Source organism: Vigna angularis, chromosome 6, assembly GCF_016808095.1.
Source record: "Vigna angularis cultivar LongXiaoDou No.4 chromosome 6, ASM1680809v1, whole genome shotgun sequence".
Classification (NCBI taxonomy): domain Eukaryota; kingdom Viridiplantae; phylum Streptophyta; class Magnoliopsida; order Fabales; family Fabaceae; genus Vigna; species Vigna angularis.
Window position 1 is genome coordinate 4,689,887 of NC_068975.1, and position 20,997 is coordinate 4,710,883.

At 33.7% G+C, this 20,997-nt stretch overlaps 2 protein-coding genes across 3 annotated transcripts; one reads left to right on the top strand and one right to left on the bottom strand.

The window, feature by feature from the left end:
* Positions 1-5,671: 5,671 nt before the first annotated feature.
* LOC108342945 (protein MEI2-like 2) lies at positions 5,672-15,314 on the top strand. Of its 2 annotated transcripts, none has more exons than XM_017580886.2 (13): positions 5,672-5,965; positions 8,225-8,283; positions 8,368-8,511; positions 8,611-9,080; positions 10,441-10,599; positions 10,685-10,801; positions 10,898-11,049; positions 11,353-11,444; positions 11,546-12,473; positions 12,587-12,671; positions 12,765-12,833; positions 13,083-13,262; positions 14,639-15,314. In XM_017580886.2, the coding sequence occupies exons 2-13, from the start codon at positions 8,238-8,240 to the stop codon at positions 14,747-14,749; spliced, it is 2,553 nt and encodes an 850-aa protein (XP_017436375.1). In that variant the 5' UTR covers positions 5,672-5,965; positions 8,225-8,237; the 3' UTR covers positions 14,750-15,314. The 2 variants fall into 2 exon arrangements, with proteins under 2 accessions (XP_017436375.1, XP_017436376.1); XM_017580887.2 differs by having other exon boundaries at positions 8,647-9,080.
* A 783-nt stretch (positions 15,315-16,097) lies between these two features.
* Positions 16,098-20,997, bottom strand: LOC108341057 (ribose-phosphate pyrophosphokinase 4). The gene is made up of 7 exons (XM_017578667.2): positions 20,520-20,997; positions 18,126-18,441; positions 17,313-17,408; positions 17,115-17,183; positions 16,908-17,036; positions 16,562-16,658; positions 16,098-16,466 (listed from the first exon to the last, which is right to left on the bottom strand). The coding sequence occupies exons 1-7, from the start codon at positions 20,639-20,641 to the stop codon at positions 16,333-16,335; spliced, it is 963 nt and encodes a 320-aa protein (XP_017434156.1). The 5' UTR covers positions 20,642-20,997; the 3' UTR covers positions 16,098-16,332.

The window sequence follows — 20,997 nt, forward strand, 5'->3', positions numbered from 1 at the left end:
AGAGATCACATAGTTATGGTAAAAAAAGGTTGGTTTAACAATATTGTCATTTTTTTTAAAAATACTTTGTATTTTTTTTATTCTAAGAATGGTGGAAAAATAAAGAAAGAAATTAACCATAGCTAACGCGTACTTATACCCTTTATTTTATAATTTATTATTTCTTTAAAAGAAAATATGTGATAAGAAAATATTTTTTATTTTTGGAATTGTTTATTTTTTATTATTTTTTAAAATAAAATTTAAAAATAAATATCACGTGATGCGGGGATGTAACCAATACCAAAAGAAAACGAGGGAAGATATTCTCTTTATGATTTTTTAAAAAAAACATTATTAGTGTGTAAGAAAAAATAATACCTTTAGAAAAACTTCAAAGTACAATCGAAAGAGAAAGGGAAGGGTGCACAGGTGACATACCTTATTGGTTTTTAGTACTCTTCTAGTTCGTCTGTAGTAGTTTTTGTTGGCAAAGTCCCTCTAGCGTGAGAATTTATTTTCCTCTATATTCTCTCCCACTCTTTCTATCTCTATTATTTATGAGCATATCTCTATTTTTCCCGTTCGTCCACTTTTTCTATGACAAGGTGCATATTTATATACACATGTTGTAGTATTATGGTAATCTGACCGTAATTGTGAATTAATTGTCAATGAAAAAAATAGGGAAAGAAATGGTCTTGGTTGGAAGAAAAACAAATCAAATAAAATTCAAAACATTGGTTATAATTATTGTTAGAAACTTTGTCAATTTTTAAAATCATATTTTTTCTCTTTTTAAAAAGAAACTGACACAACAAAATATAGTATAATATCAATACATTATTTTTAATTATTGCTTATAATTATTGGCATAATATTGATTCAAATTATTATCTAGAAACTAATACTTCAAAAATATTTTCAAGTGATGTGTCCTGCATTAAAGTTTGAAAATTAAGTATACATTTTTTTAGGAAATTCATTTTTATCTTTTTACCCACCATTAAGTTTTATTTTTATTGACTTACCTGGACAAAAGTGAGTGTTTACAATAGGTGAAGAGAGGACTTCATTTCAGAGTTTGCTAAGCTTCTCTAATCACTAAAGAAGAGTATCTAAGACTCTACTAAGCTTGGGCTGCAACTCCCATGCGAAACACATTAAAAATGTGTTTCAAAATCTAAATTTTGGTGTGAAAAGGTTGGGCGCCTAGTGGTTCTGGCTAGGCGTGGCGTTGGTTCCGGAAGGCATTTTTCTTTGCTTTTACAATCTGGAATGTATTGGCTTCAATCCGAAAAGCACTACATTTCTTCTCTTCTTTTCCTCCTTTGCTTTCTTTAGCTTGTCAAGCCTCCTAGGATGAATAGGCATGGTCTCCAACCTTTATTTTTGACCTACAAAACAATACAAGTGTGTTTAACAAAGAGAAGAAGGATTAATAATTGATTCTCCATAGGAGTAATGTAGTAAGTGATCATTCTTCTTCTTGAATCCTTCTAGCCATGACTCTTGTTAGAGGTCCTATGTGCATCTTAGATTGTCCTCCATCATGTCCTGTTGAAAAGAAGAAATTTCCTACTTCCCTTTGTTGACTTTAGATTAAGGGAAGTACTTGTTGAAGAACTTAGCAACCACATCCTCCTACACAGTGAAACTATTCTCTGGGAAAAAGTTCAACCACACCTTGGCGTTACCTTCCAATGAGAAAGAAAACAAGCTTAGCCTAATAGCCTCATTCGGCACATCATGAATCTACATAGTATTGCAGATCTCGAGGAAGGTGGCCAAATGATTATAAGGATTCTCATTAGACAAGCCATTGAACTAACTTGTTATGCACCAAGTGGATGAGAGCAGACTTCATCTCTATGTTTGTCGCATTTACCCTTGGCTGAGCAATGTTATTAAAATTAAGAAGTCCCGAGGCCGTATAGTAGAATTCCAAGGTGCGTCTAGCTTGCCCTTCACTGTGACCATTCGAATTAGCAGTCATGTCTTCCCCTTCTTGAGCAGAAGAAGGGATGAAAGATTGCTTCGGAATCTCAAGAATAGGAGCTGCTTCTCTGGCTTCCCTGTTTTGCCTCCTTCTTCTTTTATTATTTTTCCGAGTTGTCTTTTCAACCTTAGGGTCAACAAGGAGTGGTTTAGATGATATTGTACTCCTTGTACAAATTGTGCCTTGTATACACTAGAGAACAACGATACTAGCGCCCTAACTCAACTCAAAAGAATTAACAAAATAATTACAAAAAATGGAAAATAAGGAATAAAAGAATAGAGTCTAAATTGGTTAAGAATCACACAAAAGTATAGTATTGACCACGAGTCCTCGCTAACAGCGCCAAAAACTTGTTAAGACTTCGACAACTGTATTGAATCATTTCAAGTAATAAACCGGTAAGACCAGATATCGTTTCCCAAGAGATTCGTGCAACACCAAACAATCATATTATTGCTTAACTAATCAAGACTAAAGAATGATTCCATTAAGTGAGATTTAGGTGCAATTAAAATAAACATAATGCTTCAATAGTGAAATGAACTTTTGTAGCTAAAACACTTAGAAATGGAGAGATTAAAAATTATATGAATTGGTATTGTTGGGGTATGATCTACTTCACTCATATGCATGTAAAATTTATGACTTCTTCATTGATATGATAATGTAAATCTACTAACTTACTCAAACATAATCCCTTGATAGAGAGAACCTAGACTTACTTATTAAACTCCAATTCCTTAGAAAACTTAACAAGTTCATCCGGTTTAAGAATTGAGATTTAAGACAACCAAAGGTTCAAGTTATATTCCTAGATACAATTTCCTTTAGGTGTTAAATCCAGTTCTAGATTCACACAATAATTTCCAATATCAAGCAAACAAAAAATTATGTTATGGTTGATTAAATCATAATAAGCTTTAAGCGAAGGAAATAAACACTAACAATCAATGAAAGAAGCTTATAATCATTAAGAACAATTGTAATACATAAGAGTTTCGTGGTTACAACATTTCCCAACAAAAATGGAGTTAGCTCTCCATTGTCATGCAGAGTCAAGCTTACAATGGAAGAAAATAGAAGAGGTGAAGACCCAATGAAGAAGAAGGGAGAGCCCCTGCGCTCAAGCCCGCTCCAAGTGTTCCAAGAATGTGTTTTTGTACTTCAGTCGCCAAAAAATGTCACTATCGTTGCATGTTAGCATTAAATAGGTTCCAAGTGCCACATTTCCATTATACCATTCCATCTTAGCACAATCAAAACAACATTTACCCCAAATTAAGAAAGAAGATCAAACTTAATATTTTTAAAAAACTAAAGGATTAAATTGAAAAAACTAAAAGATATAGATTTTTAAAATGTTCAAATGAAATTAGAAAACAAATTGATGACTTGGATCCAATCAATGGACTCATTACAAGGAGCAAGACTTGGAAAATTCAAAAAGGGTTGGGAAGATAAGACAATAGATGCAAGATATCCATCATCTCTTTGGTTGAAAAACATGAAGCTCGTTCAGCGCAAGCCATCTCGCCAAGCAAAGATGCACCCAACGCATGAGGTTAGTGCCCAACATTGGTCGAAGATCTAAAAGCTTCCTTAACGCATTTAACACATTTCTTTTGCATGCTTTTCATGTTTTGCACACGTAACACGCCATGTGACATCTGATATGTGTATCAAGGTTGATCATCAGCCCAGTAGTTACAACAATAGAACGTTGGGGTCACTATAAAACTCATGCTTATCACTTCTAATAATAACTTTGAAGAATATATTAAAATGCTGTTGAGATCACTCCTATTCTTTTCTCTACTTAAAAGTTACTTGCCAGAGACCTTCCCAACCTCCTTCTGACCTTCTTTCCTAGTTAGGTTAGCCTATCTAGATCATACCACCACCATGTACACAGTAACCAATCAAACAAACCTCTCACAATTCTGTTTCTTCCGTACATCCTTCTCCATTTCCTCCTTTGTTTAGCTTCGTGCGTATGTGTACCTTCAAGTCCTACTTTCATTAGAGCCATCACATATTAAGCCTTATTTATATATAAATTGAGGCGGACTTTCTTTTATTAATATATTATTTATTTATATATATTCACATGCTTAAATTATTCTAACTTATGAGTTGAGATAGACGGAAGGTATATTAAATTAATCATCAAATTATTATATTTTATTTATTCAAGTTCGTAAATACATCAATCTAAATTTAAATTATTTTTTATACATTTAAAATATTGGGATAATTTAACCTTCCAACTTTTCACAAACAGCGGAGTTATTGTGGTCAACGTACCCATTCTGCTTTTAACAATGTATATAATATAATAAAGAAACCTACCTTATTTACTATCACTGCAATAAAAATGTTAATTATCATTTTTAATTCATATAATTAGTTCATTATTATTTTTAGAATATTTCAGATATCATCAATCAATCAATTTCATTCATAATGTAAAATGTATACAAATAAAAAATAATAATCAAAAAATAGTTTAATTATTTTGGAGATCCTTATTTATATAGAATTATTTTGTATTTTTTTTAATATTAATTAGTTCTTTATTTTTATAAAATTGAGTTAATTTTAATTTTACCGTTAATTGAATTGAAGAACATTAAAATTGGTATGTATTGACTTGTTCACTATGTAATTTTTAATTACGTGATAGAGAGTTGCAAGTAAAGCGTTGCCTCCACCCAAGGTATGTGACAAACCTATTTTTAATACATCTTTTTAAATATATTAAATTAACTTTTTTAAACTTACAAAATTATGAGTTTCATGTCATATTTTAGTAAATGTCGTTTCTTTTTCATTTGATTATGTATTCTTTTGTAATTTTTAATAAATACCCACTTAAAAAATGTTAGAAAATAAATATTTTTAATATTTTCCTTTAAAAAAATCAAATAAATGGAAATTTAAATTTGTATTAATATATTTTGCAAACTTTTAATAATAATAATAATAAAATAATAATAATAACAACAACAATAATAATAATAATAATAATAATAATAATAATAATAATAATAATAATAATAATTGGATAATAGAAAAATTGAAGCAGAGAAGAGCTGGGCTAGTGTTGAATCTTGAGCATTCGTGTCAACGGACGCCAAATACAATTCCAATGTGGCAAAATGTTAGGAATAAAATATAAATACACACGCCAAAAGATATTATTAATATTATTATTATTATTATTAAAATTTAATTTAAATATGAAAATGGACAAACTTTATAAAAAAAAATATACTAAGATATTATGATACATAATTAATGTTGTCTGCTTTTATAAAAAAATTATACTCAGTATAATTGTTTTAATTAAGAATATATAAAATCCTGAACAAATATTCCGTATGGCAGTGAACAGAATTTTATGACATCTATTATATATACTAAATTAGTTAATTTTAATAATTATCTTAAAATTAGATAAATAATTATGTTTGATAGTGGATATACTAAATTAAACACTGGAATTTTTTATATAGTCCTTAAAAATTAAATTGTTTTTATTATTTATTCTTCCATTTTCTAAATAAATCATATTTTTCATAGTGTCGAAAAATAAATAAATAATATTTTACAGCAAATTTTACATATATGTTTTTTTAATGATAAAAAGAAGAAGAACACCTTATTAATTTTGATGTGCTTGTCTTTCTTCCCTCCAATCATTTTTCCTCTGTGTCTTGTTTTTCTTTCTTTATTTTTTTTCTCTCTCTCCCTCTGATTTTCGGGGAAAATTTCTCTCACTCTTGCTCTCTGGTTTCCCGGCGACAGAGAAGGAAGCAGAAGAGTAGAAGGAAGACATTTCTCTGCTTCTACGGAAACTCTTACCTTCACTTCCTTCCCTTCCTCTTTTCAATTTCCGTGATCATCACAATTATCTCTACTCCTCAATTTCAATCCTCCATGAATCACCTCTAGCCCCTCCTCTCTTTCCTTCTCTTCCATAAGGTACTCTTCTTGTTTTGGTTTGTTGCTCTTTTCGTTCCTTTCCTTTTCCGTCTCTTAGTCTAATTCTTTGTTGTAGTTGTTGTTTGCTTTATTCATGCTTTTTCAAGTACTAGGGGTGTGTCAAAATTAGTTTTTTCTTTGAAATTTTTGCTTTTTCTCACTTGATCGGGTTTAATGGCAAGTTGGTCTTCCTTGTCTTTGTGCATAAGCTTGAGCTGTTGATGAGTGATGAAGAGCAGTATTCTTTGGTGTGGGGTCTCGGTGGTGATGGTGTGTAATCTGAGTGTAACTATCTGTGCTTAAAGTTTTGGTTTGTGGGTTTTGGTGAAGTTGATTAATTTTCTTGGTTATGTTTAGTTTGGTGTTATTTTTGGTCAAGTTGACCATGTGGTCTTTCTTACCCTGTTGCGAAATGCGTCAGCTATTGAGTGTTCTTTTGTTTGGTTTTGTTTAGTCCTGTTTAAGTTTGTGCTGTTATGGTTGCCGTCTATGATCGAGTTTACTGTGGTTGCTTGTTTGTGTGTGTTGTGCCGTTGGGAAGTACTTTGGTTGTTGGGTGTTCTATGTTTTTGTTTTATTTAATCTATGAAAACTTTCCTTCCTTGTGCTTTTATGCATACAGAAGAAAAGCAACCTGTTTTGATTCTGGTTAGGTCGAAGCTTGAATTTTTCTAATCAAGATTCCTTCTATGTGATTTTGATAATGATTAATCAAATTAGAAAGAGCAGTGTAATGGTTGTAAAATGGGCAACTAGCCAGATCGTTGAGTCATATAATCACTTAAGCCTTTGTAGGTAAAAGTTATATAGGATATTTTACCGAAAAAATAAAAAATAAAATGGATTTTCTTGTACATCAAAGAAGTTAATAAGAGAAAATTGCTGAGAAATAGCTTATATATAAGTTGATTTTAGTTTACGTAGTTTTTTTTTCCTTATTTTTTTTCCCAATATTGTTTCTGGAAATTTATCCAAATGTAGCCCTGTTCAACCAAAACCAATGATAATCACCTGGCCATATCAATATTATCTTGAGTTACATTGTAAAATGTCTGAATGCCTCCCTCCAGCTCATAAACGATGTCTTGGTTCAAAATTTAACTAGCATCGCAGAGGTATTGCATATTAGCATTTTATTCAGTGACTAAATTTTTATTGTTGTGCATAATCTGCCCTTGTCACTTTCTGTGTTCACTATTTCTTCTTTTTAAGCTGGATACAGATTACCAGGATACTTTATTGTCAGAGACATTTACGCCAGATGAACTTTTTTTTGTTTGGTCCACAATCAACATTTGATTTTTAATTAGAATCATGTTGTTTTGCTTTGCATTCCAAGGAGCCTGTTAACAGAGATTTTTCTAGATATGTGTTATTTACTAAGTCAATTAGTTTGTTACTGAGATTAGTTTCAAAGTGTTTGTGCTCAATTTCAATATGGTTCCTTTGAGTTTTATTGTCATTGCTTAACCTTACTAATTGGTATCTTTGTTAAAATCATACTCGTTATTCTAAATGGGTGATTGAACAATGTGAGCAGCTTCCCTGTGGATTTTTCCTACTAAGTTGAGTTCTGTTACCTAATGAAACGGTTCAGAATGTATATGTTATATCTGTGGAGTGTGAACATCATGTTCTTTACTTTCTGTCTTTTCTAAATTGGTGATTGGGGTTCTTAGGGAAGTTCCACTTCTACTGTGCTTTTGTCATAGTTGAACTCAGCATGTATATTGAAGCACTGGGTTTGGAATAATTGGGTAGTTCACATGACACCAGTCATGACTTCTATAATGATGTGTGAGATATCATAGGTTTCGCCCTTGTCCCATTCTCCTAGCATCACACTCTTACTGGGTTGCTCATTTCTATTGTATTGGTCTCATTCTGTGAACTTCATCCATCCATATTAGATATAAAAATTGTACTGATTCGTACAATGTCATGTGTATAGTTGTCGGTAATTCAACTTACTAGATATTGATAGTGATTGTAATCTTTGCTCCGAATATTATACAAATGATTGCATATTACTCCCGTCTTTGTGCTCTGAGAAAAGTCAAGAAAGGTATAAAACTACCTGGAAATCTTTGTTTGTCATTGATGAAACTAAATTATGATGCATTCTTACTTGATTGTGGCTGTTTTTCCATTTATGGAACACTCTTCACACAGTGTTTATGATGTGTTCAAGTAATTGATTTAAGATATCTGACTTTCTGAATTCTCTTTTTTTCTTGTCACATTTTACAATATTCTTAGAAAGTGACTGAAAATGGACAAAAATTATGGGGATTCTTCATCAGCTCATGCTGCCGCAGGTTCTCCTCTTTGTCAGTAATACATAAAACTCTTCTATAGTAGTTATTTTCTTTTTCAAATTAGTTTTTGTGTTGTTTCTGTAGGTTCATCTGAGACTTCCTTGCTAAATGCTCGGAAAAAAGTTGCAAGCAGTGCATGGGGAATACCTCGAGCAACTGATGTGTTCCATGATTCAAGTGATATTAGCTTGTTTTCTAGTTCACTGCCTGTTCTTCCGCATGAAAAGTGTAAGCATGAGATGATTTTCTGGTGTACAGATTGCAATCATTTGAAATATTTATTTAGAATCTCCCGTTATTTTTCTCTTTTTTAATGTTGATATGCAGTAGATTTGACTGATTCTGAAAATTATGGCCAACCAGTTGATGATAACTTGCTAACATTAGAGAAAGTTCATAAAGAAGATGAGGGACGTGATCCTTTTGATGATTTTGAAGCCACTGCAATAGGGAACATGCTTCCTGATGATGAAGAGGAGCTTTTAGCTGGGATTATGGATGATTTTGACCTCAGTAAATTGCCCAGCCAACTGGAGGATTTAGATGAAAATGATCTATTTGTCAATGGAGGAGAATTTGAGATGGATTGTGAACCCCAAGAGAGCCTTAACATTGGCATGTCCAAGATAAGCATATCAGATGGAGTTGCTTCAAATGGTATAGGTCACTATGCTATCCCAAATGGTGTTGGAACTGTGGCTGGGGAGCATCCCTATGGAGAGCATCCATCAAGGACACTATTTGTTCGAAACATCAACAGTAATGTTGAGGACTCTGAATTACGAACACTATTTGAGGTATTGGACATTTTCCTATGGTAATCACGCTTTTGCTTCTTTAATTGCAAAATGCAAACATAAGTATATGAATTAAGATAAATACTTGAAGCATTTACATCGAGTCAATCCTTCAATAGAGTTATGTCTATATATAAAGACAACTGTGTTTGGCAATCTTGCTTTTGCATGTTGAATTATTCTTAGTTGGTTTATTTGCTTGGGGAGATTTCTTGCTTAACCTTTTTAAAAATAACTTTCCAAGTAAACTACGTATTGTTTTAGCGATGATTATTTTTGTTATGAAGTTAAAGAGTTTCCTATTATTCAACCTTATAATCTGGTAGCTTCTCTAAATTTGGCAAGAGTGATGTTTTCCAATTATTTTGTTAACCTTGAAATTTAGTAAATATGAAGCTTGCTATTTTATAGTGACTAGACTTCTTTTATTAATAGAACCAATGATGTTATTTGTGCATCTAACATGGGTTGGGAAAAAAATATGTAATTCTTCATACATGTTCATGGAGGAGAAAGTGTTTTAGAGCAGAGAAAACAAAGTAGCATACTAATCGAAAACTACAACTACACAGCTGTCAGGTAGTGAAAGGCATAACTAATTTCAATTATAACAGAATCTTATTATACGATACTCTAACATCAGTTGATGAAATATATACTATTCAGTTTTTTACATTCATTTCCCTTTTCTCTCCTTTTTTGGTTTCCCTGATATCTATTAGTAGTATTGAGGTATATTGCTGTTTGCATTTTGGGCGAAGTCATGGATTATTAGTTCACATTTTTGCTACAAAATTGGTTTGTAACTGTTTTTCCTGACTGATTATTAGTGTGAATGTCTCTGTCAATACAAATTATTGTGTAAGTAGCATTTTTTCTTAGGTGCTCTGGGCACTATTCTTTCATGTTTAGCCTGAATTCTAAAAGAATAGTGTATCTTAGGATAATCTGTTGTCACATTTACTTTTACTAATAAAGAGGGAACTAATAATCACTTGATTATTGTATAATGAAACTGGAACAGCAAGAAAGAGAATGGTAAGAATGTACAAAATCTTAAAAGAACCCTAAGTTGTCATTTGGCTCTGGTCAGTTAGTGATAAACGTCAAATGGATAGAGGTTATGGATTTCTACTTAAAAGATAGAGGTACGTGTGTCTTTGAAGAACCTTGATTTACCTTTTTGTTCTTTATTGACTTTCTGATTGTTTACCTGGTAGAATTGGTGTGACAAAATTCTAGTTGGAACTTAAATAGAGTATGTTTTAGTTATCCATTCTCCATTTATGTACAACTTGAAAAATCATTTTCAGCCTTTTCTTATCTATTATTTTTTTTTTGTTTCCTTTTTATTTGATAGCAATATGGGGATATCAGAACTTTGTACACAGCATGCAAACATAGAGGCTTTGTGATGATATCATACTACGACATTCGAGCTGCTCGCACTGCCATGCGTGCTTTACAAAACAAACCCTTGAGACGTAGAAAACTTGATATTCATTTTTCAATTCCAAAGGTTTGGCTTTTGTGGCATTACTTGATAACTTGTTCTTTTTTATGTTGCCTTCTGAGTTATTTCATCTTTCTTCTGCTTGTTTCAGGATAACCCTTCAGAAAAAGATATAAATCAAGGAACCCTTGTAGTGTTCAATTTAGACCCATCAGTCTCAAATGATGACCTTCGGCAAATATTTGGGGCTTATGGTGAGGTCAAGGAGGTAAAATCTGTTTATTTGTTCATCTCATTTTCGTTTGCCACCACTTAATTTTTATATAGTGCTTGGAGTAGTTGTAATTTTGTGTTCAAATTTCAGATCAGGGAAACACCGCATAAGAGGCACCACAAATTTATTGAATTTTATGATGTTAGAGCAGCAGAGGCAGCTCTTAAAGCATTAAATCGAAGTGACATTGCTGGGAAACGCATAAAACTTGAACCCAGCCGCCCTGGTGGAGCACGTAGAAAGTAAGTTTGATTTTATCCTTGTTTGGCATATCATATTTGCTGCATAAATAATTTTTCTCCCTTGACCTCATTTAATGACATACTAGAAAGTTTTGAGAATAGAGGTATACCCAAGAATATCTATCCATTATATATTTCCTTTAAAACTTTGTTATCCTAAAGTGATCTTATAAATATCCCATTTGTATAAATAAATTTCAGTTTCAATATCCCATAATGTCATATTTCCTTGTGCCACTGACAAAGTTATTATCTATGTAATTAAACCTTTAAGTAAACTAGTGATGCATTTTCTCGTGTTAGCTTGATGCAACAACTGAGTCAAGAACTGGAACAAGATGAAGCTCGGACTTTTAGACATCAAGTGGGTTCACCCGTGGCCAATTCTCCTCCTGGTAAAGATCTCTTAAATCCAATCATTTTTCTGATTCGAATTCTAGTTTATCATTTTAGAAAGGTATTTTCGGTTTGATAAATTAGTTATCAATTTTCTCAGGTAGCTGGGCACAATTTGGAAGTCCAGTTGAACATAATCCATTAGGTTCTTTTAGCAAGTCCCCTGGTTTGGGTCATGCCAGTCCCATTAATACCACCAATCATTTGTCTGGATTGGCGGCAATTCTTTCCCCACATGCAGCAACCTCTCCCAAGATTGCGCCAATTGGCAAGGACCCTGGAAGAACTGCAAATCAGCTGTTTGCAAACTCCGGATCAACACAAGGAGCAGCTTTTCAGCATTCTATGTCCTTTCCTGAACAAAATGCAAGTCCTAGGCCTATATCTAATTTTGGTGAATCAAATTCAGGTGCATCAAGTATTGGAACATTGTCTGGTCCTCAATTTCTTTGGGGAAGTCCAACTCCTTACTCTGAGCATTCAAACACTTCATGGTCTTCATCTTCTGTGGGGCTTCCATTTACTTCTGGAATCCAAAGGCAGGGTTTTCCATATACTAGTCATCGAAGTCCTTTTCTTGGCTCCCATTCCCATCATCACGTTGGATCTGCTCCATCAGGCCTTCCACTTGATAGGCATTTTAGCTATTTTCCCGAGTCACCAGAAGCTTCTCTCATGAGCCCTGTTGCGTTTGGGAATTTAAATAAAAGTGAAGGAAATTTTATGATGAACATGGGTGGTCATGCCTCCATAGGAGCTGGTCTACCAGGAAATACTGCTGAAATTAGTTCTCCTAATTTCAGAATGATGTCGCTGCCTAGGCCTGGTTCCCTGTTTCATGGGAATAGTTCGTATACTGGACAAGGAGCAACTAACATTGATGGATTAGCCGGACGTGGACAAAGTAGACGACCTGAAAATGCTGGGAACCAAATGGACAGTAAGAAATTGTACCAGCTTGATCTAGACAAAATTCTCAGTGGTGAAGATGCAAGAACTACTTTAATGATTAAAAACATTCCTAACAAGTAAGAACAACTAAACAAGTATCCTAGTGATGTGGTTAACATACCAACAATTTAACAAGGATGGTAATTGGTGAATTTCTTGATGACTTTGTGCTGTTCTGGTTGGTTTTAAGGTATACCTCAAAGATGCTGCTTGCTGCAATTGATGAGAGTCACCGGGGTACTTATGACTTTCTGTACTTGCCAATTGACTTTAAGGTATACACATCGTACATATCTTTTTTATTAAGGTTGGGGGATTTCTCATCCCAGAACGACGTATTTCTTCTTAATGCCTATTTTTTCCTGCAGAATAAGTGTAATGTGGGTTATGCTTTTATCAACATGGTGTCTCCTTCACACATCATCCCCTTCTATAAGGTTTGAATTCTATACATTTTTACGACTGAGGTATTCTGTTACTATTTTAAAATTCTCATCTGGTTTTTAAGATACGGACTCCTTAATATGACATCGTATGGAATTATCCAATTTCCCTAATTTTATAGGTAAAATTTAATATAAGATTAAAAGTGTTTTTTGATAGTTTCTGGCAATTTGCAAGTGTTGAAACATGTCCTGGTCTGGAGAAGTATACTGCTAAGAAGTTTGTCACGAAAATTTATGTAGGCCTTCAATGGGAAAAAGTGGGAGAAGTTCAACAGTGAAAAGGTTGCTTCACTGGCATATGCACGGATACAAGGAAAAGCTGCACTTGTGATGCATTTCCAGAATTCAAGCTTAATGAATGAGGACAAACGATGCCGGCCAATTCTCTTTCATTCAGAGGGCCAGGATACTAGTGACCAGGTAATGTGATTACTATCAATTGCAATTGCAAGATTGCTGCGTGAACACATTGGTTCTGAGCTTTAGATGTCATGCAAATCATAAAAATTATTAGTGGATTGGAATTCAGGATTTATACATTTTCACCTTCAATTTTAGTTACAGCAATTAGGATGAATCATCAGACTAGGTCAAATATCAAGGATTGATATAATTTTTGTTTCATGAAATTGTGCTTAGCTAGCATAAAGTTGTGTTTCTGCGTAGAGACTAAAATATCATAATGTGATTGTAAGCCTGACATCAGTGTTTCTCAAATTTAACTGTAAGACAATAATACTGCAAAAGTGGGGCAGACCTCAAGCTTCATGAACTCAACAACAGTTCACCAAACCATAGGTTGTACGGGGAACTTGAAGTGAAGTGGTTATTTTTCATTTAAGTTCTGGACTTATCTTGGAGAAGGGAATTTTATGTTGGACCAGTTGATGACTCCCATATTGTTGGAAGTTTGAAATTGTGCGTCCTACCAAGTTCCTAGTGATATTATCAGAGTTTGTTGTTTTCTTATCAATTTTGAAGTATCAAGTTAGAGTTGTTCTACCATTTTCATGTCAAATGTGAAGGTATCAAGTTAGAGGCGAACACTTAACTCTATGTGTACATGGAATGAAAGGGACGGATTAGCGTGAGCTCATCCCCTTTGCTTCAAGGGAGGGGCATTGAAATAAGGGTGGGTTTCTCCTCTATAGGTTAGATTTGAAGGAAAAGTCAGACTCAGTGTTGGTTTAACGGAAATGCCCTTTGCTAAGTCACAACACATTTAATTACAACACGTGAAAATGCTGTTGTTGAGCCCACATAATCATTATTCTTCCACCATAATTATGTGGGTTAAAAGTGTAGAATATGAACATATTAAGTGTAGCATAATCCATCGTTATTAATCATAATTGATTATGTACTCATTCTGAACACAAGGGTAATACGGTCATAACACAAAAAACAAACCACCATCTCTTTTCAATTCTTTCACCCAATTCAAACAACCTAATTTTCTTTCCTATTTCTCTTTATTTTCTTTTCTACTCCCATACTGTCCATTTACTAATCCAAACAAAGACTAAATGACATACCTGAGTGTTGTAGAGTTAGCTGCACTAGTTCTGTATGTATAATGTGTACTATAAATTACATTGTATCTATTTCACCTTTCAAGAGTTGTTTGATTGTGATGTCTCATTTGAGCTATCGGTTCACATTTCAATTGAAACATAAACTACTGAACTGCTTGACTATATCTTTCATATTTGACACATTAATTGATCAGTTATTCCTTTTATAACGTTAGATTGCAATGGTTTGTCTGACAAATTCTTTCACTGCTTATCATTTAGGAACATTTTCTATCCAGCAATTTGAATATATGCATTCGTCAACCAGATGGATCCTATTCAGGTGACTTGTTGGAGAGCCCGAAGGGCAATTTGGAGTTAGAGAAAGATTAACCATTTGTTAGACATATTGTTCCTAGCCACAATAAATGGGGTCTGGGAGTTCTAACTATTGCATTGGTGATCCTAAGGTGTACAAAGCTGATTCATAAAAAAAAAAATAAAAGACAAAAAGTTGTATAAAGATGAAGGGAGCAACCCAGTTATCAGCGGGTGGAGACTTCGAACATGTCAATAATCATAAAGGATGCAGAGAGCAGCTTGTTGATGTGTAGAGAAACCATTGTTTTACAACCAGTGGAAAAGAATAACTTGGAATGTATTGCTGGGTGGTTAGTTTCTAAAGCAGCATGCATGCCAGATTGTGCAGGATTGACCCCATCTGGGATTTCTTATTTTTTCTTCCTCTGTTAAGGTTCTTGTCGCCATTTCCTTAAATGGTAACGTGTATATGAAAAAAAAAAACAATTTATGGGGGAATAGTTTGTATAGAATGGGAACAGGAAACTATCTTATTTATGAATGTTTGTCAATTTTCATGTAGTCAAAAGAATGTGAATGTTTGTAAAGATGTGAAGTTGTGAACTGGTTTCTTGCCGTAACATTTGTGCTTTTGAAATATTGGAGGCTCTGTAAAGCACTGCTTAACCAAACTCTAATATAAAATTGAGACTTTATCGTATATTAATGTCTTATATATATATATATATATATAAAAACATAAACATTTTAAGTTGGGAAAGGTTCTCTGGAATTATCGGATGCAAACTCCTGTAGAACAATTGAAAAATAAAAAAGGTCGAACAAATCAAAGTTGTCTGATTGTATCTATTGATGGCTCCAAATTATTGTTCCTTTTGATCTGTATGGATGGTTTGCTTTTGAGCATAATTTTACCGTTTGATAGTGTAGTGTGGGTCACTTTATTCTTCTTTATCTGAGGAATCTTACAATAAAAAGTTAAGTGTATTTCTCTAAATTCTCAAAAAAACACCTGTTATGGACTTTTAATACAAAGGAGAAGAGACAAATATAAATGAAAAGAATTTTACGGATGAACCTTTGAAGTTTATACCATGGACGATTCAACTTTCTACACCTCATTATGTCGTACCTTATTCATTTAATTCAAGAATAGACTTTAGAAACATGTTATCTTTCAAAAATTTCATTAGAGGTGGGGATAAAACAATATAAAATGCAGGAAAACAGCTATGTTATTATTATCAATTTCTCAAGTTAATTAGTGATCAGTGAATATCACTTTTTTGACGATACAAGTCTATTTCATTCTTAGTGTAATTTTAAGAGAAAAAGCATTTCATTGTTACTACAAAGATTCTTTAGTAGTAAACTTCATCAATGGTATCTCTAATTCTGATGCATGTTCATAGTAATAATGTAAGGTAAGATAAGAGGTTTGCATTTGATAGTCTTGTACCAGTGTTACTCAACTCAGGTCACAGAACAGTCCAAAACATAAGAAATTAAATTCATAGATTTCTTTGTGCTAAAGCTCGTAGCAATGCACAGTACAAGTGAAAGGATGTTATTAGGATGTTAAACAGGTATAAAAATTTGTACTTGAAATCCCTTTTAACAGTTCAATGTTTTTTCCTCTTGAATAAATTTTGCCCTCATATTTGTAGAGCATCGGCAATAGACCCGGCTAGACTCAATACTTCAAAAGGAGCTTTATTTGCAATAGCTTTGACAGTAAGAGGGCAAGAATCTGTGATCCAAAAGTAGGAAAATGCATTCTCCAAGGACCCTGCAAGTTAAATAAAATGGTATTAACAGTCACATATATGACAAAAAGAAAAATGTAGAAACTAGAAAGCAAGTGACATTTAAGCCAGCACTAACCACTTTTATGAAGGAATCGCTCCCATGATTGGTTAGGGAACACTCCGTGGGTGACATAGGCACTCACCTTTGCTGCACCATTGGCTGCCAAAACTTTCTAGAGGAACAAAACAGTAAACAAAAGAGAAATGTTCAGTAGCACTTACATGCACACACAAGCATTGATAATTGATGATTGATGCATGTATATGCACATACAGATTAACTTTTGCTTAGTTTAGGTTGGCATAACAAAGATCAATAATCAACAACAAAAAATAGTCGCATGTGAGAATGGCTTCAAGCAAACAATTTTCTTTTGACAATATATCTTTTCTCATTTTGTATTTGCAAATAAAATATTGACCTGACACTCAACCAAGGTGCCTCCAGATTGGACCAAATCATCAACAATAACCACATGATGACCAGAGACATGGCCTTCCTTGAGCCGAACTATCCTCTTGTCACCTTCACGAACCTTAGTACATACAACCTGCCACATTCAGAAACAGACAAATCTATAAGCCAAACAAATATAAGTAAAAATTTATCAAAGAGATAGGAGACTCACCACTGAAAAATTATCAAACAGCTTGTGGAATCGCTTCCATGCACCATCATCTGGAAATGCAATAACTACCTGAAAATAACACTCAGAAATTCGTGCTAAAAAATGTGAAGGAAAACACAAAATATAAAATATCCCCTCTTTTAACATAAGACGTTGATCAACAGACAAAATGTGAATGAAATAACACAGAATACTCACATTATCAGCATCGGGAAGCTGGCTCAGACGCTGCCTTAAGAGAGGAATACCCGTCTCAAACAAAGGCAGGACTTCATCTCCAAAATAAAACCTCTCCTGGATAATGTAAAATCATAAGTAAAATTAGAAAAACTTGATAGTATGCTACTATAACACCAACTACACAAAGAAGTAGAACGTTGTTGCAAAAACTACAGGGTATTAATTACAACAGGTAGGATGTTAATTAGTTAAGGGAAAATCACTTATTTAGTCTTGCGTTTCTTTTCAGAAGTGAGCTTTACTCATTGAGAAGAAGAAATCCTTTGTCAAGGTGAATCTCTTGAAGGAGAGATGTTTTCTATTTTCTATTCTTTCGTTTCAATTCAGTAAAATCTTTACTTTCTTCTTTATACCAAGAACCAATGATATCTAAAAACTGAGAACATTGAAAAGGGAAAAACACAAGTTTTACTACGTTGTTGCATAGCTTAAGCAAATTGAAGTATATGAGCAATAACCAAATAAGATGTTAATACAAGTAAAAGTGAAACATGCATCCTTTGTCTGCCTTAAGAAATGACTGTCTATCCACATATTCTGTTGAATGGTGCCTTCACTCATTTTTTCAAAAGTTCTACTTCAGTGAAGAAAAGTTCTTTGACAGACAACAAGACAGAAGTGCAATATCCCATCAAGCATAACCCAATAAGAGATTATGCAACAAAATTTCCATTAACAAAAGTATATTAAATAGAAATTCATAAGGACTTCAAACTATACAGCACAAAAGCAAAGCATAGTACTTCCTTCCAATGCAGCAAACACACAAACCTGCAAGGCATGAATGTCATATATGACTAAGCTGGTTGGGCCTCCTCTTGAAATTGGAATGTTTGACAACATCCTTGCAAGGGTGAAGGCAGTTGCTACATCTCCTTCTTCCTCCATTCGCTCAAAGGATCCAGTTGGAAAGAAAGGCAATACCAATGTGAAGGAAGCAACAAATAGACGAGGGAGTGCATATATGACAGAAAGTTGTTCAAAGACTTGTGCTGGGGAGCTGAAAGATGCCAAAAAAGCAACATGTTGACCTCGGAGTTCTTCTGCATTATTTATGTATATATTTGGAAACCCATCGGCAAATGACCTGAATAAGCATGAAATTATTAAGCATTTTCAATTTTTGTCATAAAAACGAGAAAACAAAATTCATCTTGCAGTTTGTTTGTAATAATGTTATGCAGGTCAAATAAGGTTTGAGGAATCTAGATCCCCACACATCCAGGATATGAATAGAAGAAAATACATCATGACAAAACTAAGGTAACTGGTACAGTGATATTACAGTATAAATGTAGAACGGAAGTAAAGTAATTGTTATAACGAAATATCACTCCAAGAGAAATTGTTTAAGAAAATTAGTCATGAAAAAGCATCAAAACACAAGTACACAACCGGAGGAACATAGGGAAGACAATAAATTTCTTCTGACAAAATCCTGAGTTTATCTAATATAGTACTCTTCATTGACATACCTGACATCATCAGCAGTGTTATCATTTGCACCATCACTGAATCTATAGCTCTCACTCCTCTGTTTACTATGAATCAGTTTCGTCCTCTTCAATATCAATTTCTTTGGAGCATGAATCTTTTGAAATCGGCCTTTTTTTAAATTTTTGCTTGTTGCATGGTATATGTATTCATCTCTCAAGTTCTAGGTACTCTAACAAAACCCCTCCTAGTCAAAATGTCTATAGACAACATCTTAGCATCATTTAGAACCACCTCTCCATTGTATCATTCACTATTTTGAGATATTACCAAAGGATATTAGATACATCACAATGTATTTAAGATATGTTACAACAAGTTTTAAGCTCTTGATTCAATTAAAACTTGATCATGTAACTTTTTATGCCTAAGCTGCTTGCACCTTTTTGGTGTGAAGCTGTAGGATAAAGTAAAGAATAAATGAAACTAGCATTTCTTTTCTACCATGCCAAAGTAAGCTAGAGTGTCAAATTATAAATTTACATGCTAAAACACAGTCCAATTCTCATTACAGCCAGTGGCACCACCACATCAGCTTAGTAAGTAGCAAACAGAAGGTAGAGAATACAACACATTTCAGGTCCTTCGCAATTCCTATTAAATATTCATAATTGTCAAGCAACGCATCGAGTTCTTTCCCCAACCACACCATGATTCAGTTCCAGCAAATGTAAACTTTCAAAGTTCTCCATGCCAAGCCTATTTCAGTTCCATCTTAATCAGGCACAGGTCCATTGATCTCAAATCAAGAAAATACATTTCTTTAAAGCCATCCTAATTAGTAAAGAGGTCACAATTATGACCCATTAGCACAGGAAGAATGCATCGAGGCTGACATTCCTTAATATATATCTCCAGTTTCAAGTTTCGATTTTTGAAAAGAATATATGAGAATTTCATCATTAGATAAGTTGCATTTAGTATTTTCTCTCTGTTTCTTAGGCTTCTCATTTCCTCCTTTCATATTATTTTCCACAAAATTACCATCCACAGATTTTTGCTATATTTTCATCCCAACATACACATAGCACTCAAAATCTTTGCCAAGGGTGTATACTCAAAAGGGGTATACCATTCACCATATTGTTCAGCTTTAACTTCATGAATATTTAAAGACTAACTAAAACTAAAAAGTTCTGTATTTGGAACCATAATTTAATTATTACCCAAAATCCAGACACGGGTTTCTCCTAAACCCTGTCCTCCTTCAATCAAAACAAACTTGTTATCCAATGCCAGCCCTGAAGAATAAATGAAGCTACGTGGAACAAAATGACACTTTTTTCACTCAACTTAAATATCCCGGCTTAATTTAGCTTAAGTGCCGAAAGTCTACATTATTATCTTTTATCTCTCCACTAGCAGAATTTTGGCTGAAAGCCAGTCGAAACGCGGAGTTAACATGTTAACCAATGTACCCAAGTTGACAAATGCAAAAGACCGGATAAGACCCTTCCAAAGAAACAATCATTCATTCGTTTCCATCAAACTTCTCGTAAAAAAGTCTAAGCTTTGAACAACATACAACAATAAAACACAACATAATCTTAAAAGAAACCCATAATTAGCAAAGAACAAGCTAAAACACAACACAACGCAAGCAACTGAAATCAAGAACGGAAAATGATCATGAGTAGAAAGAGAGAGCAAAAGTGTGCGTGAGAAAGACACCTCCATTTGATGTTTTGGAGAATGACGTGGGGAGATAAAAGAGCAACCTTGTGGGCAAGTTCTTCGCAGTCAAGGGAGTAGAAGAGGTTCACCTGTTTCTTTGGGCACTTCACCAACGCCATTTCTCTCTCTCTTTCTTTCTCTCTCTCTCCAACAAAAGGAAATGCAAAAGCGTAGAAATCAAGCAAAAAAGAGAATAAAAAGGTAAGAAAAAGGAGGGTGAATAGAAGAAAAGGGATTTTGGAGTGTGGGGTGGTGAGGCCGCCAAGAACACGGAAGGAAGGAAAAGAACCCAGTGGCTGCGTAGCGTTTGGTCGTCAACACTGGTCAAATTTGCTTCTCAATATTAAGGGAAAGATACGTTGACGCCGTTAATGGAAATACATCCGTTTGACACCGATACACGTGGCATATATATTAATTTTTTAAATGTTCAGGGATGGAACATAGTAGGGGAAATTGGTAACTTGCGATTTGG